A 26,217-nucleotide genomic window follows, 5' to 3' on the forward strand; every position below is an offset into this window, starting at 1 on the left:
AAGCACACAAAGGTGCAGTTCATGTAATCTTATGACAGATTGCTTCCACAAATATTTTGTGTAAACTGCAACGTTGAGAAAGCTTGAGCGTGACATCCACGACTCTCTTTGCTCGCGGCCTTTCCTGTAGTTCAGAGCGCTGCGTAAAATTATTGCCCGGTTTCCCGTTTTGGTTCGGGTGTCCACCGAGATAAGACTTTACTGGGTCATTTCCTTTCTTCAAAAACAGTGTCGATTTCATTTTTTTTTGTTTCTGCATTTAGTGCACGCACCACCGTGCCTCTCCAATAAAGTAACATCAATTTCAAATCATCTCTCCGAGATCAGCCAGATTCCCAATGCAATACAAAGGCCTCTCCCATTCTACTCCACTTCACCATCCTGTGCCTGCAGTGGAAACGTTATCCCCGCGAGCTTCCCAATCTAATCTGCCCGCGCAACTTTCTGCTGCCCCCTGCTAAGCTTACCTTCTCTCATCCAGTATGTTACCCTAAACCACCATTTTTCCTTCCGATTACATTACCTTCCCATGCCAACTTCTCCTTTATTTGGTCCAGGATGTTCAACTCTTGTTTGTTCCCTGACCCATTCTGCCCTCTTCTTGCCCCTCAACATTGCACCAATTATTTTACTTACCATCGCTCACTGCATTGTACTAAATTTATGCTGCCCCCTCGGTAGCCTTCATGTTTCGGCCTCCATAGGATAGTACTGGTAAGACACAGCTTCAAAATATTCGAACTGAAATATTTTGAACCAAATCAGTACCTACCATACCTCTTGCAGACAAGTCTATGAATACCAGTGGTACCTTGCAACTATCAACATGCTTACATATCCTTATTTCTCATGAAGCAAATGCTACATTACAGAGACTTGACAAAGAGTCATACTGTACAGAATTTTATTTGCACACACACACAAAAATAGGAAGGACTCACTGGCCATTCATGACTTCTTTCTTATGAAAAATTATACTCTTGTGTATGAGCAAGCAAACAAGTCAGCACAAGACTGTTGTGCATCCACAACTGCGTTCAAATAACTTACGAAAAGGTATATTCATCTGGTGTATGAGCAAGCAAGAAAGCTAGCCAGCAGACTGTGCACCCATAATACACTCAAATAACTAGCTCATGCTCCCTTGCAATTTTCAAATAGTGCACACTGCACCTAGTCTGCCTTGGTCCCCCTTCCCCAAAACCCATAAAAAAGAAGCCCATCTGCCAGAGAGGCTCCACCAGGGGAAGTCTATGGCACATTGCGGGGCTCTTCTTTGGATTGCTTCTCATACTTTTCCAGGAGCACCTTCTTGTACAGGACTTGGTTGCTCCATATCTCGGCAGCATAGCCATTCAGTGGACTTGAAACGTTGGGCTCTGGACAAAGAAAACAGGAATGACTCGCAATGTTAATGGGTACAGGTATATTACAGTGGCAAAGGTGCCCATTCAAAGCATTTGATACAGCACTCAAAATACAGGCAAAGAAATAACCCAGTAGTCTTAAGCACACATATAGCCGCTACGGTGGCTCATTGGTTATGGCGCTTGGCTGCTGACCGAACAGACATGGATTCGATCCCAGCTGCAGCGGCCGCATTTTGATGAAGGCAAAATGCTAGAGGCCCTTGTACTGTGCAATGTCAGTGCCCATTAAAGAACCCCAGGTGGTCAAAATCTCCGGAGCCCTTCACTACGGCGTCCGTCATTGCCTGAGTCGCTTTGGAACGTTAAACCCCCATACACTATAAACTAAACACAGATTTTAGCTTCAAACAGCTGCAGAAAAAACAAGTGCAGTGAAATGCTTCAAACTATACTATATGAAGAGCACAACAAAATATGAAATAACACCACCACATTCACCAGCAAAGGGAGTATTCCCACAAGCATCAACCGCCATGCAACCCAAACATGCAATAATCAGAGGTGAAAATAGGTAAAAGTTGGTTTTCAACAGCCTTAAAAGGGATTCAAGAAGGACGAGGATCAAGCAAGCTGGAAGACTAAGCGTGCTGGTAAGGTTAGCCATATTGGAACAGCATGAAAGAGACCCCAAAACAGTAGTAGAGATAACGACACAGTGCCAACTAGCTACAACCGTTAGTCAACACGGAGTCATTTTTGTCCAATATAGTGCCATGGCCCTTTCTGCATTGTTCCAGTATGCTTAAAAGGTCCTTAAAGCACCTGAGCACACACTGTGATTCAACGCTCATCATCCCTCATGTCAATGTGTGCCACGAGGGGACGGGGCAGGAACTTTCAAGCAAGTCCTGCCCACGCCAGCTGTACGCTCCCAACTATAACCCAATATGACGCAACTCAGGGTGATTGGCCACACAAGGTTAACCCTTGCCGTCTATGAAAAGAGAAAAAACTGAGAAGAGAGGAGAAGACAGGAGAGTTGTAAGGTGATAGGAAAGTGAAAGGTAAAGGGGAAGATAGGAAAAGACGACTGCCAATTTCCCCGGGTCGGATCAGGCCGCAGGTGCTGTCTACAGGAAGCTGGGGCCAAAGTGGTGTGTTGCCTCCGCCGAGGGGCCTTGAAGGTTCAAACGCCCGGCATCGGCTCAACCACCAGGATCCCCCTTTCCCCGGACATGGCGACGCCAAACACGACTAGACGCGGGTACTTGGGTCCGTGGTGACACACTGTTCACTATCATCCCCCTGCAGGGATATCCCTGCGGATGCTCAGGAACCCGCGGTGTCGCCACTCACCAATGTCTGCAAGCTGCAGACGACCCCCTGCAGGGAGAGGTGCTGCAAGTGGTAAGGGAATAAGTCTACTTAAGGCAGGTAGTGACCGCTAATCCAGATCATGAGAGTGAAATCACTAGAAGAATAAGAATGGGGTGGAGCGCATATGGCAGGTTCTCTCAGATCATAAATGGCAATTTAAAGCATCTTTCAAGAGAAAAGTATACAACAGCTGCATCTTACTGGTACTCAGCTATGAGGCAGAAACGTGGAGGCTAACGTAAAGGGTTCAGCTTAAGTTAAGGACAACGCAGCGAGCTATGGAAAGAAAAATAAGTGTAACGTTAAGCGACTGGAAGCGAGCAGAATGGGTTAGGGAACAAACACGGGTTAATGACATCCAAGTAGAAATCAAGAGGAAGAAATGGGTTTGAGCAGGGCATGTACTGTGAAGGCAAGATAAACGCTGGTCCATAAGGGTACCGGAATGGATTTAAAGAGAAGGAAAGCGTAGCAGCGAAGTCTGAAATATCGCGCAAGTCAGAATTATTGGAGTCCGAAAAATCAGTCTGCTACTTTATTTGACTCAGGTTGTCATGAAAACACAATGCAGTGAATGAGCGAGTTAATGTGCTCTCCTCGGGAGGCGTTTCAGGGCCCCTTTAAGCCATCCTGCTTTAAGAGCTGGAATGACAACAAATGACGTATCAGCAGTTATATTCAGCGGTTTTCATGCCTCACGTGACCTAAACACTTACAAGTCACAGACACTGTTTGGTTGGTGGAACCGAAACAGCACGAGAAAAAAAATTCAACTTTAAGGAACTTCCGCTTCCTAGACAAAGTCGCCATGCTCGTGTCGATTGCAGCCCACAAGCACGAGTGAAAAAAAACTAGGGCAAACTCTCTGCTGCTGTTGCCAGGCTGCTGCGTCCTTTGGCGACGGATTGGTTGTGGCTCTGGCTTGGAAGAAAACGGGAGCTTGCACCTGTGCCTTGTCGCAAGGCAGCCAGCCCGATTGTCATCACCATCAAGCAATGGCGGTCTTCATGTGCGTTTGAATGAGTGGGTCAACTGGTTCCAGCTACAGTGTTCTAGAAGGAGTTGTAGTGGCAAGAGTGAAGCGGCTTTCGATGGGAGGCGCTGAAGCAAAAAACTGTCGGCCGCGCGCAGTGCTGCCATCGAATAGTGGAGGGGAGAATCTGGCCGTCTGCGCTGCTGTGTCATTGCATTCAGCGAGTTTGAGCGTTGTCGTTGGGTAAGGGTGGCGATTTAATAAAAGCGGGTAAGCGCGTCCCTCGCAGACATAAACATATGCAAAAAGTCTACAAAACGCGGGTACTACTCCACACCCAAGCCGACCGCGAACATTTCGCCTGACTGGGGCACCGTGAGGACGAAGTGCCAACCAAAGGCACATAGAGCAAAAAACCATCTGGGGCAGGGAAAGTGCACTGCAGAGCAAGTAGGCGGCCAGCGAGCGCGGGCAAAGTTGACGAACAATTACAAGCGATGAGCAGTGAAGCTCGAGGAGGAGGTGAAAAAAGGTTGGCTAAATGAAATGGAGGTGAAACCACTCGGAAATAGCACGAAACGACGGTAAAGCAAGAATGAAACGGTGTGGACGAAGAGTAAAAGGAATGAACGGAGGTGTTGGAGAAGATAAAGTGAAACTTTGGATCGATTTTATGGGGTTCAACCTGGGGTTTAACCTCGTAACGTGAGTCACTATTGGGACAAGTGACTCAGGTTACGAAGGGCGCCGTAGCCACTCTGGATAATTTCGAACCCCTGGGGTACGTCCTTTAATGTGCACTGACATCGCACAGTACACGCGTGCCTTTATAGTGCTTCGCCCCCATCTAAATGCGACCGCTGTGGCCAGGATCCAACCTGAATCTTTCAGGCCAGCAGCCAAGTGCGCACTACAACCATTGATCAGTCATCACCGCGGCGTAAGAAAAGGTAAGTGTGAAAAAAAAAAACACTATAAAGCAAGTGCTCATTAAGCAGGAATAAGAAGGCAATAAATAAAACTATGGGAAGAGACAAACAGATTAGAGACCTACGTCCGCCGACGCGGACAAGCTACATTTCCCTTTCCGTGAGAATGAGAGGGGGCTCGCTGATGCGGCAGAAGTAATTTGTACGGTTTCAGTTATTTCTTTGGTAAGGTGGCCACTATTCATGATCACTCAGCAGCTCTCAAAGACTGGCAGGCAGCCGTAGTCCATGCAATGACACCATTAAGGCGTCCGGCATGGTACCTGAATCACTCTTTCCATGGCTTGAGCACGAGCACGAAGTGGAAACGGGGCAGTTTTCTGCATATATGTATCACGTGAACATAACGGCTGTTATCTTATTAGTGAATATGTCCTATCTGAGAATGTACGTCCAAGCCCGTAATGAATGCTCTATTAAAATCGGAAGTTCGTTGCGTTGTTAACTGCATCAAAATTAGCATTTTATAATTCTAAAATTGCATTTATTTGGCTTGTGGTTACGTTACCGTTAAACTTAAATTTGAAAAACAGTCATTTCTAAGATTAGGCAGGAGTGACATGGAACTCAATTATAATGTCTGCATTAAGCTTTGGGAAGCGAGTATTAGAAGAACCAGTAACAGTGTGGGTTGGTCATTATAACTAATGGTGCAACCAATTTAAGTGAACTTGAACAAAGAATAAGCACTGTCACCATGGGTAGGAAATCGCGCACTATAAGGCGATTTGCATGAGTGCACGAATAGCCTTCCTAAATAGTAGCAGAATGTTCAGTTGGGCGAGTTGGTATATATGCATCTTTTGTAAAACAGCGCGAACGTCGGACAAGAACAAGAAAGACACGGGACGAGCACTGTCCCGTGTCCTTGTTCTTGTCCGACGTTGTTCGCGCTGTTTTACTAAATAGTAGGCGTCGTAATCCAATGCAGCTGATGCTACATCTGCCCGTTCCATCAGCCATGAAATGTCATACTATGGAAGGGTAGCTGTAAAATCTCCTAGAAGCATTATAAGAACGCCTTGAACACATGATATTTTAATAGCATTATAAAATTTTCACGAATAAAACAAGTCAGAATGGTGGTGAATTATTGTATAGGAAAAAAATCAGGGATCCGGTGTGCTATGTTCTGAACCTCAACAAGTGAGCGAAACAGTAAAAGGCACTTGCGGACTGTGGGGACCTGCCCTGCAGCCCCCTGTGTTTGCTTTCCCGCGAGGCACCGTGCAACAGCAGTCTCACCTCGAGGAGGAACGCATTCCCTTGTCAGTTACATTAACTGGCAAGAGAGGGCGCCAGCGTCGCTGCGCGAGAGACTGCTGAAGCCCGCGCGCGGGAGAGGGGGCATGAGGCGCTTCGGCTAGGATCGTCGGCGTCGCTCGCGGCTCCGCTCTTCGCCGGCGGGGCGAGGAAGCAACGGGGAGACCCGCTCCTGTATATATCGTCCCATCCGGCCTTCTGAGTATGCATCCCTTGCCCTAGCGCGGGCGAACATTCGCTCGGAACCTTGCTGGTACGTCGGACAACCTTGATTCATTAGCGTACCTTGTTGCTAGCTGGCGTTATTGTTGCTGTAGCAATAAATGCCTGCTTGTGTCAGCCAATGTGTCGTTCCTTTTTTCCTCAGAGCAAGGCCCGCCGTAGTTGGCGTGCGCTCTGTAGCATACGCAATCACGGGATGGGGTCCAGGCGGCTTTGAACCGTGTCAGCCGCGATTGACTGGGGAGAATGTACTTATCTCCCCAAGTTCAAACCCACAGGACTCATCGTTCAAGCGCTATCCTATTTCGTCTGAAAGATATTCCACCTGACCTTCTTGAAAAAAAGAAAAAAAAAATGAAACCAAACCCCAGAAAAACCAAGATTGACAGTTGCCTTTTTTTTTTCAAATAGAACACACTTGCAGCCAAAGGTTGTATGTTATGATTTTACCATTCCAAGGGCTGCCCAGGATATCCTATGGGGGTGGTGTACGTCGAAGGGGGAGTCAATTTTTGGGCATTGTTCCTCTTCAAGACAAAATAAAAAGAACAAATTGCGGCATTGCGACAGCGATATATTGGTTTCACATAACGCAACGCAAAGATTAAGCTGCTTAGGTGCTTGTGAGCGAACAAAATCAATTGACAGAAAGGAGCGCTGGGCAAATTTTCGAGGTAGCGGCCGTCATCCCTTGCCTACCGTTGGCGCCGTCACTGAAACACAGCCACCGATTTCCCTTTGAAAGGTTAAAAATAAATATCCATTCGTTATTTCCATTTTCATTTTCCAAGCGGTGATGCATTAAACAAATGGGATACTTATGTGATAACGCCATAAAAAACAGCGCGACTGTCCTGTCGGCCCCTCGTAGCCGTGCAGCGCGCGTACCGACGACGCACTGTTTCTGCTCCAGGAGTCCACGCTAGCGCTGTGCCGCGGCAACCGCTCCTAAAGCCTCATGGGCAGAGCGCCGCTTTTGTCACTACAAGACCTTCTAGAACACTGCAGTTCCAGCTAAAGTTTAGTGAAACAAAGCAGCGTGGACCTACGGAAGTACAAAGATGGGCGGTGATATGCTTGTTTTATTGCAAGACAGATTTTTAAACCAAGCTGCGCATAGCAAAAATTTCGTTGAAGCGGAAACACGCCCTAAAAATGGTTCGTTGTGATGAGAAATTTGTTCCATTACTTTCTATGGCGAGCTGACGGGGAATTGGAAATATTTCGTGGAAGCGAAAATTTCGCTAAAGCGACGTTCGCTGTAGTCGGGTTCGACTGTACTGCTGCTTTGCATAGTTCTTCTGCGGTCACACCGCACGAGGTTTTAATGCAATGGCGCAGTTTGGTGAAATATTCCCACTGTTTCGTCCAAATCAGCAGACTGTACACTGCGACTTTCTGCATTTTGTGACAGCATATTTATTGTTTTCAATTGTTGAATCTGCTTTTGGCAATACAGTGAAAGCTCGTTAATTCGACCCCCGTTAATTCGGACAATCGGATAATTCGACCTGCACACATGGTCCCTACAATTATATATAAAAGTCTATGGGGCAAAACTCGTTAATTCGAACAAATTTTACCGCCCATCGGTTAATTCGACCTAGTTCCACGGCCCGCCAAGAGCGGCGCTACTGTAAAGTTGGAAAAAAAGAATGTAGCGTAGGCCATCCGTACGGTCATCGTCATCAGCAGTGCGAGAGAGGGCGAGGGAAGCAAGGTTAGCAGTGGCCGAAGCGCCCGGTGTCTTTGTGCTTCGTTGCCTCTTGCAGTCGTGCTCAGTCATCGTGTTAACCCTATCTTCAGCAAGTCTCGTTTTGGCGTGTGTCGTCGTTGCCCTGTGTTTCTTGCTGCTACGATCGCGGTTATTGAACCCTAACACGCCTTTTCTGGATATTGTGTGCTTTGCCAGCGTGTTTACTGTGCTGTATTCGAGTGCGTAGCGCGCCTCGCCATCGCGTCCTGCTCCGATGGTGACACTGGCAAAGCGGCCGAAGTACAACCAGGCGAACTGCTTTCGGCACAGCGGTTTTGTGCAACCGAACTGCGGTGTGGGGGAACTGCCTACAGAAGCAGCTGACGCAACCACAGAAGACGACAGCTGTTTCGACAGCGTTTTGCCTCCTGCCGTGCGGCTCGCGGATTACGTGTCCATCGATGATGGTGTCGCCATTGCCGGTCAGCTGACCGAGGACGAAATCATCCAAGAAGTGACAGGCGCCGACAACGACGATTCGTCGGAAGATGACGATTGTGAGCACCTGCCCCAAACGCCGAAGCGCACGGTGAAAGAAGCCGCAGAAGCCTTGTCCGTGCTGGAAGACTTCTGTGAACAAATTCCGGATGGTTCGCGTGCCTCGGAGCATCTGGCAGCTGTTAGAGCTATTGTAGCCCCTCAAATTCGCCCAAAAAAGCAGACGACGATAACAAACTTCTTTGCCAAATAAAGGTATGTCATGCTGGGGCAAATTTCATGTTTTTTGTGGTTCATTCGATATTTCGACATTCGGTTAATTCGACAATTTTTCGCGGTCCCGTCAGTGTCGAATTAACGAGCTTTTACTGTATCTGCTTTGAGAAATCAGCTGGCAATGGCAATGCAATGGAGTTCTGTGGTTTCCTGACAAACAACATACAGTGGGCTCTCGTTAAACGGAGCCTCAAGGGACCGGGAAAATATGTTCCGTTTATCAGGAGTTTCGTTTAAAGAGAGAATAGGTTCAGCATTGCGCAATCCGCTTCCGCGTGAACCCTATGCGGCTGGCGCGCGCGCGCGCAGTTGGCAGTCTCAGCGTATCTCAATTTGCGAAATCTAGGTAATAAGGAGAACGGTACACTATGAGAACAAACTTTACAGTTCAAACAAAAATCAAATTTTTGGTTGGTTCGCCATGTTTTCAATGTATTTTAAGGCCGCTTAATTCAAACACCGCAATTCGGTTAATTCGTACTTTTTGCTTGTCCATACCGGAAAATTATCGGCTATCGTTGCCACCACTGGTGAAAAATCTGACTTCTTATATCACCACAATGTTAAAATAAGCGCACTATGGCCTAAAAAAATAAAAGAAAGCGAACAAGAGCCCAACAAACAAACGTTCGAAACAAAAGCCTCCCGAAGGGCACATTGTTGCTCAACTTTCCGTGGCTTGCTGGCATGCTTGCTAGCCAGTTCAAAGCAGGAAGTTCGAAATTAAAACATAACCCTCAAAACTTGTGGAAATGACGACTGTCCACCTGCGTTTGTCAAAACGCTCAAAACTGACATAAAACCTGACGTAAAAACAAAGAGCACGAGAAAAGGAAAAAAAAAAGGTGCGAAAGTGACGAGAGTAGCATCGGCCGATTCCGAATCACGTGACCGCTCGCGCTTTTCTTTCCCTGGTCGGTCGCCCGCGTTGGTAGCATCATGTCTCCCCCGCTGTCTCCGCGGGGGAAGTACCGAACCCTTTCTGTGAAAGAAAAATTGGCAGTCATAGAAGAAGTTGAGGCTGGAGCGAAGAAGACTTCTGTGGCATTGAAGTATGGAATCACAAAAAGTACGCTGACAACGATCGTGAAAGCGAAAGACAAGCTGCGAAACAACGCAGGCCATTTCGCTCCCGACAGAAAAAGGCTTCGGGAGGCGGCGCATCCGGAGCTTGAGAAGGCAGTTTTTCTTTGGCTGAAGCGCGCTCGGAGCTGCAGTCTACCAGTAAGTGGACCAATCCTGCGAGAGAAGGCCGAACAACTGTCTTTGCGCTTTGGAATTGAAGACTTCAAGTGCAGTGATGGATGGGTGTCGCGATTCAAGGAGCGACATGGTCTCACTTTCAAAACAGTAAGTGGAGAAGCGGCAGCGGTCGATGAGGCGGTTACTACCGACTGGCAGCAGACGCGTCTTCAGAGCCTACTGCTTGAATACTCCCCGGCTGACATTTATAATGCTGACGAAATGGGACTGTTCTTCAAGTGCCTTCCTCAGCAAACATTGTGTCGCAAGGGGGAACGTTGCACCGGCGGAAAGCTGAGCAAGGAGCGGCTCACAGTCATGGTTTGTGCCAATATGGATGGTAGTCACAAGCCCGAACTTTTCGTTGTTGGCAAATCGAAGCGTCCGAGATGCTTTAAAGGCGTCCGAACTCTTCCCGTTTCTTATGCAGCAAATACACGTGCATGGATGACGCAATCTTTGTTTGAGGATTGGCTGCGGAAACTTGACTTGCGGTTTAAGCGCGATAAAAGAAAAGTGCTGATGATAGTGGATAATTGTCCCGCTCACGGTGACGTGGAGGGGCTGGAGGCAATTCGTCTTGAATTCCTCCCTCCAAACACAACAGCTGTCCTCCAGCCTCTGGATCAGGGGGTAATCAAATGTCTGAAGATGAACTACAGAAAGCTACTCCTTAAGAGGATGCTAATATGCATGGATAATTCCATGTCGTACAGCGTAACACTGCTGTCGTCTGTGGGAATGCTAGCCGACGCATGGAGTGCAGTAACATCGGCAACGATACGGAACTGCTTCCAGCATGCCTTCCGCATACCAGGCCACACCAGTGATACCTTGCCTGACTGCGCTCGAAATGAAGGTGAAGACTGCCTCCAAATGGAGAGCGATGAAGCAAGGTTAGTGCTTTCTGCACTCCAAGCACACAACGTAGCTGCTGACCTCGGTGAATTTGCGGCTGCCGATGATAACCTCTGCGTGTGCAGGGAAGACACCCTGGACGACTTGGTGGCTGAGGTGCTGCCAGCACAGTACAGCAGTGAAAGTGAAGAGGAATCAGAAGAGCAATCCTCTGTGACAGCAGCACAGGCCTTCCACTACCTTGCCGAGGTCCGCAAATTTCTGACTGTAGAAGAAAATTCTCAAGAACAACTGGCTGCTCTTAATGGAATAGAGAACTTTGTTCTTAATGCACATGTAAAGAAAAAACAATCAACAATTCATGATTTCTTCAAACGGTCTAGTCAGCCATAGATTTCCATTAAACTTGTTCTGGATCCTTCACCTCTGCTCTGTTTTTACTGTGTAATTAAAGAGTGAATCTTAAAATATGATTTAAGTGGATAATTAATTGTAATGTGCGCTGTAATCTTGCTGAGAGTCATATATGCGAGAACTTCCGATAATTCAAACTTCCTGATAATTCAAACAAAATCCTGGGGTCCCTTCGAGTTTGAATTAACGAGAGTCTACTGTATTAGAGAAAAATAAGCAGTGATGAATTTTTGTTCCAGTAGTACTAGTACTGAAATTTAAAAAAAAAATGTCAAAAGAGTGGGAATTACCACTTATTGGCTTGTGAAAAAGGATTTTATATTTGCTTGTTTGAGCTCTCGCAGTCGTTTTCTTTGAGGACCAAAGCGTGACGTCTCGAACGCCTCCCGCAGCTTGTCCTTGTCCTGAAGAATTCTTGTTAGGCTGCTTTTGGGGACGGCGTACTTCGTCGCTAGCTCCGTTTTCGTGAAGCCACCACTCTCGAAGTCGTTGATGATCTCCATCTTCCTTTCCAACGCAAGTGCATTGTGCGGTCGTTTTTGCGCTGCCATCGGACCGAAGAAAAGCTCTAGGGCTCTAGGGCTTAGGCCTAACTGAACACAACCGCCGTGAACGCGAGCGAGCGATGCGGAGGGCAGTGTACGAGCAAACCGGAAACCGCCGGAGACGGAAACCGGAGTGGTGACGCGGGGAGGAGAAGGAGGGGAGCATTGATGCGTACCGCGATGGCGCTGCGCTTGTCCAACTAGTTGCGGTTTCGAGTTTTTCGGTTCCGTTAACGCGGTGGTCGCAAAATTTGAGTTCTGATTAACGAGATTTTTTTTACATTGGCTTAATACAAAACCAACCAATCGCGAGGCGTTTGTTCCGTTTAAGCGGTAGTTCCGTTTAACCGATTTCCGTTTATCGAGATTCTACTGTAGTTCACACTATAACTAGCAGAACTATCAACAGTGATGACACCAAAAAGGACAGTTCGTGTGCAGAGTTTCACCTCTAAAAGCTACACATGGCTATTAGAGGTGCCACCGTGGAAGGCTCCAAATGACCAACTGGTGTTCTTGAATGTGCATCAACATCATGCAACACATGGGCATTTCCGCATTTCTCCTACACTGAAATGTGGCTGCCACAGCGGAGATTTAATCTCGTTACCTTGGACTCAATGGCTAAACACCACAGCCACAGATCCACCAAGAGTATGGTAAGGAGTGTGCCTATGATTAAACTCCGTTTCATACATCAGGTGCACCGCTGCCAAAGCTAGCTCTCTTTATTGCGCAACCTGCATCCATGACACAAAATAGTGCGTTGCTTGTGGTGAGCAAAAAATAAATGCTTTGCCAGCAGGCCTCGTGGATAATACATTTGTCATCAGCGTGACAAAAAACGCTCTTATTGCGAGCGAATCAATCGAACCTGTGATTTTGTATTTTGAGTTTGTCGTCTTTTTCCATTTCACGTTTTCGCTGTCCCCGTAACCCTGGCTGCCGTGTTAACCGTTTCCGGCTCCCTTTCACTTTTGAGAAAATGGCGTCCAGCTCAGCGGCCCCAGCCACCTCTCCAGTATACATTTTCTCGAAGGTTCGTACATCCAAGCTGTCAAGGCACAACAAGCAAGTAATTGCAAATGTGTACTCCCATACCAGGACCTTTTTTCCGGTGAAGTCTGTTTGAAAAGTACTGAGTACTGCAAGCGAGGGCACCGAAGTATTTCCCCGTACTGTTGCCAAAATCAAGGCGGAGCGGAGCGTCTCTGTGGGCCTTTGGGGTCTCGAAAGAAAAGACCTCACGACGTGAAGATTTCAAGCTCGCGAACAGTCAAGAATGACAGCTCCACAGTCCATGCCATCCGTCTGAAAGTGCACAGAATGTACGCGAAGAGGGAAGTTCCAACACTGGACAGTGTGCCAAAGAATGTCAGAGGACGGCGACCTGCCGAACTTCAAGAAAACGATGTTGTGGAGGTTGATGAAGGGCACTGGATCCACATTTGAAAAAAGAAAACGGAACCTTGTGCTGATAGAGCGAAGTGACATCATTGCCTGGCGTCGCAGGTATCTGCGGGGGATCAAGGAATTCCGAGGACAGGGCAGGTACGAGTCGTTCCTTGCTTATTTTCTTAAGTAGCACGTTTAGACTGGCTTCATATAGAGCTTGAAGTTGCAACCTCGTAGTCGTAACAGTGATTGCAGCAGTGGTTGCAGTCATCGAACCTACCGCTAAGCATCGTTCCTTGTTCAACCAGGTTTCCAAGCCCCTGCAGATCCCAAAGTGCCTGCCAAGCGTCTTCCTGGTGATTCCAAGCTGGTCTGATTCCTACCTCGCGTCAGCGGGGTGGTACTACATCTTCATTGATATGTATACCACGGAACTGTGCCTTCACTGTAGCGCCTGCGCAAGCATCCTTCTTCTGGCCTTAAAAGCAGTCACCTCGAGACCCCCAGCTTCATTACAGCAGTGGTTGCAGTCATCGAACCTACTGCTAAGCATCGTTCCTTGTTCACCCAGGTTTCCAAGCCCCTGCAGATCCCAAAGTGCCTGCCAAGCGTCTTCCTGGTGATTCGAAGCTGGTCTGATTCCTGCCTCGCGTCAACGGAGCGGTACTACGCTATCTTCATTGATACGTATACCACAGAACCGTGCCTTCACTGTAGCGCCTGCGCAAGCATCCTTCTTCAGGCCTTAAAAGCAGTCACCTCGAGACCCCCAGCTTCATTGCAGCAGTGGTTGCAGTTATCGAACCTACCGCTAAGCATCGTTCCTTGTTCACCCAGGTTGGTGCCTTTAATCTTTTGCAATTTTGACTCCCTTGACTGCAACCACTGCTGCTGCCAATTTTGCTTGCTTCGCTGTGCAAATTGTCTTCGCTTTTCTCATGATGCCGACTAATGTCGAGCTGGCTAAAAAAAATGAGAGTTTGGAGGCTATGTTTAAGGCCAAGATGAATGATTTAGTTAATCAACTTGTCACAAAAATAACTATCAAGCTTCAAGAATCTGGTCTAGACGTAGGTGGACTGGCTAAGGAAGTGTCTGACATGGATGCCAGTCTCACGCTCTTGAATGACATAGTCGAAAAAGTTCAGAGTAGTCAAGCGGATCTCTTGGCCGCAAACAAAGCGCTTAAACTCGAGAATGAAATGCTAAAAAATCAAATCGCCACTCAGGATCAATATTCCAGAATCAATAATGTTGAAATCAAAGGTGTCCCTTGCACACAGGGTGAGTACTGTATTGAAATTGTGGCATCGATTGGAGAGAAAATAAGCTGCCCTGTTGACACTGCCGACCTTGACATTGTTCATCGGGTGCCCGCTCAGACAGGGCAGAACATCATTGCTCGCTTCATTTCCCGCGCTAAAAGAAACGACTTCTTAGATAAAGCTCGTAAGTCACGGCTTGACACCAGTACGTTGGGTTTCCCAGGTGCAGCAAAGGAGCCAGTTTATGTAAATGACCACCTTACTGTGGAAAACAAGAAACTTCTCAGTAAGGCACGAACACTCAAGAAAGAAAAAGGGTGGCTGTTTCTCTGGACGAAAAACTTCCAAACTTTGGCACGTAAGATAGAGACCAGTCATGTTTTCCGCATTAAACCTAATCCGACCTTTCCATTTTCACTTGAGATTCTGCATTTTTCTTCTAATCTCTTCCATCAGTATGACCTCATACTTCACGCCTTCTAATCTAAAATCTTATCTTTCCCCTTCTTGAAGATCTTTTATTCATTTCAATTTACTTACCACTTTACTAACCTATTATCAGCCACTCAACACCAGTTCTCCGTAATCTACATGAGCTGTGGGATGGGCAGGGTGGCACAGCGATCTTTATTTCTTCTTGCTATCACTATGGTCGCTATCACTATCGTAAAAGTGGGAAGTTGTGAATCTGTATGGATCGAACCAGAGGAATCTTTCTTTTCACTAGATAGAAAAAATATAGTCATCGTCCTCATCCCATGTCAAAGATTTCTGCTCAGCTCTACACTCGGTCTTAAGGGTATTGCCAATGGAAAGGGTATTGTCAAAAATGCTATAATAATGGGTGATATCAATATTAACACATTAGATCCCGACTGCTTCTCATATGCAGATTATATGGAAGTTTTAAATATTCATGGCTTCGAAAATCTTATCAACATTCCCACACACATTTCCGCTACTGGTTCAAGCTCCCTCATAGATCACGCTTTATCAAACCTAATGTCCGCCCCTGATGCAGGCGTCATAGAAGCTGATATAACAGATCACTACCCTATTTTCATACAGTTGGATAACTGTGTTAACTATGTTAGGCATACTCAGTTCATTAAAAAAACATTGGGCTCTGCATTATTCCTTGAACGGGTTGCTATTATTGACTGGTCAGTGGTTAAGGCTCTTGATGACGCCGATATTGCATTCAATCAGTTCTTTCTTATTATCTCTAATACTATCAATGAGTGTTCTACTATATATAATTGCAATAAGAAGTTTTCAACTCCGAATAATCCTGACTAGGTGTCACCGAGTGATCACCGGATGCTGTGCGCATGCACCACAGGGAGATGTGTTTGTGAGGCCATCACAACCCCAAAGACTAGAACCATACGAAGAGCCTTGTTCACCGGATATGCTTATGCACTGGGATGGTGTCGAGGTTAGCGAGCTTCCCCCAAGCGTGGCTCCCACCCCGTGGTATTGAGGCTCCAACGGGGGGACACTTGTACCCTTGGGTGACCAGTGGGTGTCCGGCGGAAAGGAGTCGAACCCCCGTTCTCCCGCAGCTCGAGATGACATTCAGCCAACTTCCAAGTTTATATGAATGCCCGGAATGTGTAGATACGAGTTCCCGTGGTAAAAAGACGAGTTCAGATTCCTCTTTAGTGCACCTTTAAGGAGGGATGTGGGGATTGGAGCAAACTTTTTTATACTTTGACTTAAGAGTAATGAAACTTTGGCGGACTGGCTTGAAATAGCATTAAACAGACAGCTACAAAGTTTCACAGTGATATCTTCAGTAGTTATTTTATAATTGTTTATATGTTGGTCATATGTTGCTTGCTTATGGAAAGCCTAGCATGACAGCAAAATGGGTTATGGGTCTGTAAATGTTTTTAATAGTTACTAAGAAGTATGGTCTAAGTCAAGATTCTCTTAATTTCTTTTAAAATTTTTCTGCTCTTTTTCTAAACAACATAGTATGCATGTTCTCTTTATATTTAAAATGTATCATGCTCCAATTATTGTGTAATAAAAAATGGTGTGCCTAAACAGCAAATTTGAGACTGTCTTGGCGTAAGGCACATTTCAGCAATTGCAACAAAACAAACGGGATTAAAATCCGTGCTCCCATTGCAGTGTAATGCTTTCCACGAGCAAGGTGATAAGTTCAAAAACTTTCAAGAAAACAAGCCTGGAAGTTCTAAACTAGCACACACTGTCTATGTGTAGATGCTGGCAAATATATTTATTTCGACCGCTTGCGGTTTATTTTTGGGTGAAATATTTCAGTACAACATAGAAAGAGTGTTGTAGATAGCAAAGAGTGCTTTTCAAAAATCGACTTTTTTCGCGATTTTTGCGAACTGATCCCCACATTCCCCCTTAAATGGCGCACAATTTGTGCCCTCGCCACTCGCACCTTTCACAACCACACACAGCAACGCGGCCGCACCGATCTTCCCAAGCCTGCCTTGCATGCACCCGCGTACATGCTGGTGGTCTGGAGCGCAAAATATGCGAGTAAAAGCTTTTTTTTTGAAAAATCCGAATAAAAAGTTGGGAGTGTGCAAATTATGCGAGTAAAACGGTATTCAAAGATTCGAATATTTGCACAGCCCTACCTAAAGGGCTTAGAAACCTGGAACGAAATGGTAAACAGCATGCTAGCCAATACCTTCATAATTTTTCTAAGGTAAGACAAAGCACAGCCAATGCAATAGTAAAATGCTGGGCTAGTTGGTTCATAATGCACAGAAGGTGGAACCAGCAAAAAAGGACGCAGGACAAGACAGTGGAGGCTTAACAAAACATGTTGTGGGGCTAGATGGTTATGCTTTTTTTTTAAAGAAAATAATCCAGTACTACATTTTAATATAGTGCCAAACCAGTCAAGCTCTTTGTTTCCTCATCTTAAAATGCAGCGCTGAATTACTGTATTTACTCGCATAATGAACCCACTTTTTTTTACAGAAGAGTTGACATCAGTTTGGGGGAGGGTTCATTACACAGGAAAAAAGTTTTCAACAGATTTTTTTGGAAGGGTCGAGATTTCATATACCTCTGTCTGTCCTTCCGTCACCAACAAAACGCACGCGGTCAGACGCGTTCCACTTTGACGCGATCCCGCAATTTTGTGCTAGCCGGGGGCACCTGCTAATAGTGGCGAGATAACGGGAACAGGACATCATAATACAGGCCCTGAAGGTCAGGCCCGCGTTTTTTACCGCGAGATTAAAAACAGGACCGTGACGAGTGTCTAATGCGAATGTTTAAGATTTAGCTTGGAGCACACAACATCTTGGCGCCCTGCCAAGTTCGCCGAGGGCGCCGCGGCCCCCTCCCCCACCCCTCTGCAGAGCTCTCCTCAAAATATAAACAAATGTTATCAGTGGGAGGAGGAGGGGGGGCAGCAGCTTGGCGCCCCCCCCCCCCCTTGCTTCCCCCTACCCCTCTGGCAGGAGCTCTCCTCGAAAGATAAACAAGTTGGGATGTGGGGAAAAAAAAAGTTAATTCTGGCCGACAAAAGTGGAGGGCGGGTTCATTATGCGAGTGGGTTCATCACGCAAGTAAATACGGTACTTTGTTAAAAAACAGAGGAGGCGTGCACACACAACGCTGAACTTGTTGATTCCAGTTTGATTTAATACTGATTTATTCCAGTTTAGAAATCAGTTGCAAGTCCAGCGGTGTTGCATGTGTGTCCTCTGTCTTGTCCTGCATCCAGGTCCACCATCTCTGCAACCAATGCAACTGCATGGATAAACTGTTATGTGCTCACCTGCTAGCAATGACTGAATGGAGAGTAACACAGTGCGCACATCCAACAGGGCAGTCCACTTTTCCTTGAGGATGTCAAGGCATATGTTCCCCTGAGCATCAACGTTCGGGTGAAAGCAGGGAGTTTCGAAGTGCACCTGTGGGCTCTCAAAAGGGTAGGTACTGGGAAACTCCAGCCTCAGCCGATACACCAACTTTTCATATACCTGGAAATACAATGATTTGCATCATTCTTCAAGACAGTCACCCCATGAGAAAACAGTACTAGCCAAAGCCACGAACTAGCACAACACATTTTATCTATAGTTAAACCTGGATGTAAAGAACCTCCATGAAGCGAATTTCTCAATTCCTCAACGCTGCCCCAACTGAAGCATGTGCATTTGCAAACTAAGTAACGAAGGTGTTGCGGCGACATGCCTTGATATAACGGACTCACTATGCTACCTATGTATTAACTAGTGCTGCGTTTTATGAAAGTTTCAGCACGATAAAACATCAACTGACATCAAGGGAACATGTACGACTGCAATGAGCGACTGCAGTTGACAACACGCCATGCTCCTGTACCTTCTGTGCATCTATGTGCCAACGCAGCAGTGCCCGCAGCTTTCTCTTTTGCAACGTCACATCACATGGAACTACAAGAGCTCATGCTCAACAAAGGTAGTGAAAAACAATAGCACATAGATAAAAAATAAAACAAAAATAGGGGACGAGCAGTGTGCGCCCGTCACCTCAACTCGCGCGAGTGGCAGCAGAGCACGGCAGTGACATGAAGCAACACTAACATAGTGCTAGGGCAACAGTAACCAGGGCAGACCAAGAGCGGAGAGACAGGTGCCTCTATGGCCAGTCTAGCAGCGACACAGCGACCGCACACACTTTCCTCTAGTCCAATCTTGGTGCCTCCGATTGCCTTGCCTTTCCCCACCCGCTCGTTGCAGCACTGTGCAAGCCACAGCAGCAGAAGTGATTGCAGTTGCAGCTACAGTCATGTCAGTGCAATCACGAAACGTTTCTCAGCGTTTTCGAATAACAGAGGTTTACTGTGAACATCTTCAAGGTGATTCCACCTACATTTATTTTTGATTTCCATTCTGCATTGCCCTTTAGAGTACTGACAAAAACAACTTTCTCAATTTCATTATACCCAGGTTTTACTGCACATCTTTCATTCACAAGAGCAACCAAAGTAAAGAAATAAGCAGCTTCAGAAAAAGAATTGCAGAGTGATGTCGTAACCACACGTACCAGTACCCAATGCATTAGCTTTGTAAAAAATGAAACCAGTATGCACAACAGCAGCAGCAAGATAATGTGCACATTGTGCAAGAAATCGCTGAAGGAATGCATTCAATCCTGGAGGACACAAGATTAGCATGCATTCCTCCTGTGAGGAAACAAGTTTGCTTGTTACAGTTAATAGACAACAGACAGTTTTATATCGAGTCACATGCAGAACCCCATGGGACCACTAAATAGAACCGAAATAACATCTAGTTCACAGCCCAGCATTCTACCCACAATAAGAATGCCGGAACAGAGATTAAACTGCCTGCAGCAGCTCATGTAGCAGCAAAATGTGCTTCTGAAGAAAGGCATTCATCTTAATTCCTTCACTGGGGAGTGCATCTTCAGATGCGTGCTCAACACAACAGTATCAAAGCACATCTAAAGACAGCTATTTTTTATCTTGAACATGAAAAGTGCACGCTGCAGACCAACTACTTCATAAACTAATTTCAACTGTCAACTATATTTAAACAAGCCTAGTTCCAATTATTTGCAGTAAGTGGCAGGAATATTGACTGTTTTTGGCGGGAATCTCGAAGTGTGTGACACTGATGCTTGAAAGTGGCACACGAGCCTCCCTTTGTGCCACACCCTGATTCAAGACATCATAGAAAGAGGAAGACATGAGGAGCAAAGGAATTTTACTTCCAGACTGCATCTAAATACGACTTCCAAGAAAATAGAAAGGGGTTTCTATTTGTTTTGTTTAACACAACCTTGCGTTTAATTTGCCTAAAAACTTCCCAGTGAAGGGATTAACTACAAGTACAGCTGAAAGCCTAGTAGTTGCATTAAAGTACACAAACACTACAGATTGATACAACTCGAGAACACAGTGGCAAATATCCTTCAAAGGAGGCCCTTCAGACAATGGCATCGGTCAACTGTCATGACATCGCAGTTAATCCCATTTCACGGACGCGTCTGCCAGTCACCTGTGATTTCACGCTATGGCATTAACCGCGACATCACAAGAACCGGTCAATGCCAATGCCCTCAGTTGAGTTTCCCCTTCACACTGCGCCAGTTGCAATCCCCTTCCCCTCCAGGTGGCGATGAGAGGAAACACCTTGTTGATGATGAAATCGGGGTTTCTTGATGACCCGGTGGTTCTAACTCACAAACATTCTCGTTACTCGAGAAAAGAAGAAGAGTAGCTATTTATTTACAAAAAAAAAAGCAAGAAGAAGCGAGCAAAGAGAAAACTATTTACAACATGACTAAACCATTGATCAGACGAATTCAGCATCTGTTCAACCCAGAGCGCTTACTTTAATGTTGAATTCCAATGGCAGATCGAGAGCGCTCCGCCGGATCACAAACGGAGCACGTAGTTCAGGCGGAGATCACTCCCTCCCATTTTGCCAATGGAATGCATGCGCTCCCGCGGGGGCACTTCAGCGCAAGAATAGCTCAAAGTTCAGGCAACATGGCGGCGCCCTTCGAAGCGCGGCCTCTCGCTTCACCAGCGATTCGTCCTTGCCGCCACTCTGTCTCTCGCGTTCACGGCAAACAAAAGGCGCACGAAGCTTTCGCTTTGTGTGATGATGCCCGCACCACAAAATTCTAGTGATGAAACGCGCCAAATTTTCAGATTGCTTCCTTATTTACAGAGCTGCTAGGCTTAGAGAGTACGCGTCGTCTGACGTCAGATAGCGCGGGAGGTTCAAACAAGTCAACGATTTTGGTCTAAAAAGCGGTCACAAAGAATTGACCGCGATGGAATTGACATCCTGCTAAGAAATTTTTTATTTTAACTTGTGCGGACGCGAACAAAACGAAAAATAATTACATTTGGGAGAATTCAATTTTTAAAAAAAGACAAAAATACTGCTTGTACGTTGCCCGGATCACCGCGTAGCGACGACAGGAAGTTCGCGTATGCGACAGAACGGATGCAGCCGGTCATGACCGGAAGCAGACGCGGGAAAGTAAAACGTCGCGCGGGGTTCCGGTCAAATCTGCCGATTTCGGCGGAGCAAATTTAGCTGCTCCACGGAGCGATCCGGGATCGACGTCTGATCCCGATCTGCCATTGGAACAGGCAACTCGCACTCCTATTCTGCCATTGGAATACGATTGCTCCCAACAGAGCAGAAAAACTTGATCCGGATCTGCCATTGGAATTGAACATTAATTTTAACCCCTCCGTCTACGCCCCTAGCGGGGACAGTAACCAATAAGGTAACAAGTGACTCTCCTCGCCAATCAGTGGTTAGGAAAATGAAAATAAGGTTTCCATCAACTAATCCCAGATTGGGGAAAGAATACTGATTAAACAATGGTCGGGGAAAGGAAAGCCAAAAGTCGCAATTCCCTCGATCAGTCGAATAATTGGGAAAAGAGAGGTTGCAATCAAACACACAAACCGCAAAAACACGACTACCATTTCCCACGGCACAACAGTTACTACATTCCTAACACTGTCATCTGTTTTCTCTTTAGCACACGTGCATGTGAGACAAACATATGCCGAAGAGACGATCACTCAAGTTCTTTACAGAAAAAAAAGAAGACAGTCGTCAAGGGAAGAATGCGGTTCATGGTCACTCGATCCTACCCAGACGTATCTACTGCATTCCCGAAGTCTCTGCAACCACTTGACGCCGCACACATTGCGACAGCTGTACCTGCCTAAGCTTCTTCAAGACGAGTAACCCATGACGGGGCGAAGAAAACAAGGACATCCGCTGCAAGAAGGGGAGGCACGGACGGGACTGGTCCCTTTGTTGGCGACGCCGCAATGAAGGGCTATGGAAATTTCAACCACCTGGGGTTCTTTAACGTGCACTGACATCGCACAGTACATGGGCCGTCGCGGCCAAAATAGAGCCCGCGTCTTTCGGGTCAGCAGCCAAGCGCCATAACCACTGGGCCACCGCGGCGGCTGCATTGACAGCTAAGGTTATGCATGGCTGAATAACCGGCGCACCGCACTGCCCGATTCCGAAGCAGTCAATCTGGGCCAGTTTGGCACAGTTCTCTCCATTTTTATCAAGATGGAACAGCTCATATGGTTTGGATCATTAGGCACAAGGGTGGCATCACTGTACATGGCACAGTAACGAGATATATTAGGTTCTTACGAAAGGATGTAGCAAAATGAACAAGAGTAACAAGACACTCAGGCAGTACATATATCGTTCATAACTTGTTCCCCACAAAAAATAAGATGCAACTGTAAATGCATGAAACGTTTCAGAGGCTATCACGCAGCTTCCAGGAAGCAACAATTCTGCCAGTGAATGCACTGGCAACTAATGGGGAGACTGAATCTGAAAGCCAAGAGAATAATACAGCTACTGCTGATACACAGAGGAAAAGTGATTGGTAAGCTATCCCTGGGTGCAAAAGTAAAAACTTGCAATTCATCATAAACTCAAAATATTGGGGCCAAACATTGGGGACCCAACAAGGGCCATGCACTGTGGCAGACACCTTGCTGTAATTTGTCTCATCAAAGCCTTTGGACTAAAAAGCTACTTACTGTGCCTGAAGGCCCGTGTATTGTTCCAATCCATCGAAAGAGGTTGTCACCATCAGGAAATGCAGAAATCCCCTTCTCACCACACATCTAGCAAGAAAGCAACAGTCATATGAGCAGTATTGAAATGCTGAAGTAGTGGATCCATGTTGAGAACAGTCGTCAATGGCTGAAGATAACACCACCTGTGGACATACCATCTGCTCATGCTGTCAGAACCCACGCTAGTCAAGCCACAAGCTACTCCCACTATTACCCACGTTTCCTTCAGCAATCATTCGCACAGGTCAGGACAAGCCGTGCTGCTAGATTGTCATATATCTTGTGCATACACCCCATATTGAAATGTCACCTAAACTTGCAAATAAACAGCAAGTAATTCCCTAGTCTGCTTCACATGCACCTCAAACAAAGCTTGACACAATTTATCCTGCTTGCTCTTAACACTAAATTGTATCACATACACAAACATGAGCACAAAGCGAATGCATGCTCCCCAGTGAGCGTTTTTGTATCAAAACCTCACAAGACTTAACATTTCAAGAATGCTTAGGGTGGCAGGTATGCTATCAGCACAGTAATACAACCTTTGTCCGTAAAGTTTCGAGACTCAGTCCATTAAAAAAAAATCTGTTTAACATTGAAATCATTTGTGCAGCACCCCTTCGAAATAGTCTCTCTTGCAGTCTATACACAGCATCCAGCGCTTCTTGGGGTCTTGGAAACAGTTGGAAAACGCTTCTTTTGGCAGGGCTGTCAGCTCCTTTCTCGTGTCGTCTTGAATGGCCTCCACGCTCCCCATCAAGCGACCTTTTAGAACTCTCTTCACACGAGGAAACAGGAAAAAATCGCATGGGGAGAGGCCAGGCTAGTACAGCAGATGGGGAAGTACAGTAATGCCGTGCTTGGCGAGAAATTTTCTCACGCTGAGAGCAATGTGCGGCCTTGCGTTATCGTGGAGAAAACTGCATTGTCCAGATGCCCATAAGTCAGGGCGACAGCCTCGCAGTGCATCACGCATGTGTTGGAGCACGCGGATATAAAACTCCTGATTCACCGTCTGCCCTTGTGGGACGAACTCGTTGTGTTGTATGACACCTCTGGCATCGAAAAAAACTATCGGCATAGTCTTTGTTTTGGTCTTCTGTCGCCGCACCTTTCTCAACGCCGGAGAGCTTGAGGACCGCCATTCGCCGCTCTGCCTCTTTGAGGATCGTATTGAAAACACCATGTTTCGTCTTCAGCAATGATGCTGTCGACTAATGCAGCATCCTTTTCTGCCTCGGAGAGCAAATCGGCGCTCACTGATGCCCGCGTGTCCTTTTGGTCCTGTGTGAGGGAGTGCAGCACAAGTCTGGCATTCAGCTTTCGTTTCCCCAAGTTTTCACGCAAAATTTGGTGGCATGTTGTCTTACTAATGCCGAGCGCGTCTGATAGCATGCGGACTGTAATGGTGCGGTCTTGCTGTACAATTTCCCTGATCTGTGCCATGTTGTTTTCATTGCGTGAGGTTGAAAGGCTCCCCTGCCTTGTGTCGTATTCCATCGGCGTTCTCCCCGAAACGAATCTCTTGTGCCACTCGAAAACTCGTGCCCGTGATAATGTCTCGTTGCCGTAAGCGCCACGAAGGAACTCATACGTCTGTGTGGCTGTCTTGCCAAGCTCCACGCAGAAATTTATGTTTACACGCTGTTCGAGGTGGACGTCCATCTCTCCACATTCACTCACAGTAGAATGCACAGAACAGTGACAACTTATTTTTCTACATGTAGTGGCATCTAGCGGCTGCCACAGCAATTAACATAAATAGCTCAGGTTAGCCTGAAAAGATGTCGCTACAAATATGCACCAACATTTGTTTTGGGGAATCATTTCAAGAAAATAAAATAAATCAGTCTCGAAACTTTACAGACAAAGGTATTAGCAACTTGCACTGCTTGCTACATGCTGTGCATATAACACTAATTTATGCAAATAGAAACGACAGCGCTATTCAAGATGATTGGCAGAAATTGTTCTCTACATAGTACTACGCTTTTTCGTCAAAAGTCGCAGTTTTCAGGCCTATTAAACGATAGTAGTACATACCTGCAGCAGTCAAAGGTTTGTATCAATGCAATATCAGAATTTTCTAGCAACAGCATAAGGCCGGTACAACTATTACACGCGAGAAGCACAGCCAGCCATGAAATTTCCTCTCGGTCACGAGATTCCCGCCACAATTGCTAGGATTGAAAAAAAAAAAAGTCGGGCGAAATAGAGAAACAAAACCACTTCACTTGATGCAGAGAACCTGATAGCAACTGTAAACAAGTTTGAGTCTCCTTAAGGCTGGTTCACATGCAAGCGACTGAGCGGAGCGTCGCAGCGAAAATTTCCAACTTCGTGGAACCTTGCCGCTCATCGCAGCGACGACTCGAAACAGGTTTTTCCGCCGCGGCAGCAGGATTCGCTAGCATTTTCGCTTGCATGTGAAACAGGCTTTACGCACATCCTAAACATGCAGAGATTTTTGCAATGAATTTCAACGTACCATTAACGTCATCAGCTCTTGTTGAAGTCTGCAAAAGGGCATACCAGAATAGTTTAGAGCAATCCGCAATTTGTCACTTATCATCTTCGTTTTTACAAGTAAACACACAGTTGGTCCTTTCGATTGTGCAAATACAAAGGTAAAAACAGTTGAGCATTATTACATGCTTTAAGCAGAATGTGCGCTAGCCGTAACCTAAATTAGTTGCACACAAATATAAACTCGCTTCTATCAAGACGCGAACCCACACTGAGGAACGTTACAGACTAGATAACTTAGTTAAACATAAACCGCTAGTCCATTGCTCTCACAAACTGTTTTCCCGTTCTCAAACAAAGAAAAGTCTCGGATTACACGGGAAGTACTAGGCCTACGGCTGGCACGCTAACTCCTGAACGACCACCTACCTTTTGGTAACAGAGTGCCTGCCAGAGTCGACGCTGCGCTGTTCGTCACTGCTTTTGACATATTCATCTTGGGCCAATGGGTCAACATTTTGAGAAGCCATTTCGAGAATTGTGCCTCGAAATCTGCAACTGTCGTACCTTACTTCTGACCCGATGCCTACATGCAAGCCTACGTTCAAAAACTAACGAATGCAGCAGCGAGCCAATCAGTAGCCGCACAGACACGACGCGGTGACGCGGCGACGCCTTGCAGCCGTGTCTTGTAGCGCTTGGACGGTTTGAGCAACGCGAGCTACGCATTAAGTTTAGTTTATTTAGGTATTTAAACCTCCAC

General features: G+C 46.3%; 1 protein-coding gene across 1 annotated transcript; it reads right to left on the reverse strand.

The window, feature by feature from the left end:
- Nucleotides 1-887: 887 nt before the first annotated feature.
- On the reverse strand, nucleotides 888-26,090 carry LOC144114350 (ubiquitin-conjugating enzyme E2 C-like). The gene is made up of 5 exons (XM_077648007.1): nucleotides 25,884-26,090; nucleotides 25,477-25,504; nucleotides 22,947-23,033; nucleotides 18,165-18,369; nucleotides 888-1,379 (listed from the first exon to the last, which is right to left on the reverse strand). Exons 1-5 carry the CDS (start codon nucleotides 25,982-25,984, stop codon nucleotides 1,252-1,254), a joined length of 549 nt encoding a protein of 182 aa, XP_077504133.1. The 5' UTR covers nucleotides 25,985-26,090; the 3' UTR covers nucleotides 888-1,251.
- Nucleotides 26,091-26,217: the final 127 nt, after the last annotated feature.

Source organism: Amblyomma americanum, chromosome 1 (genome assembly GCF_052857255.1).
Source record: "Amblyomma americanum isolate KBUSLIRL-KWMA chromosome 1, ASM5285725v1, whole genome shotgun sequence".
NCBI classification, from domain to species: domain Eukaryota; kingdom Metazoa; phylum Arthropoda; class Arachnida; order Ixodida; family Ixodidae; genus Amblyomma; species Amblyomma americanum.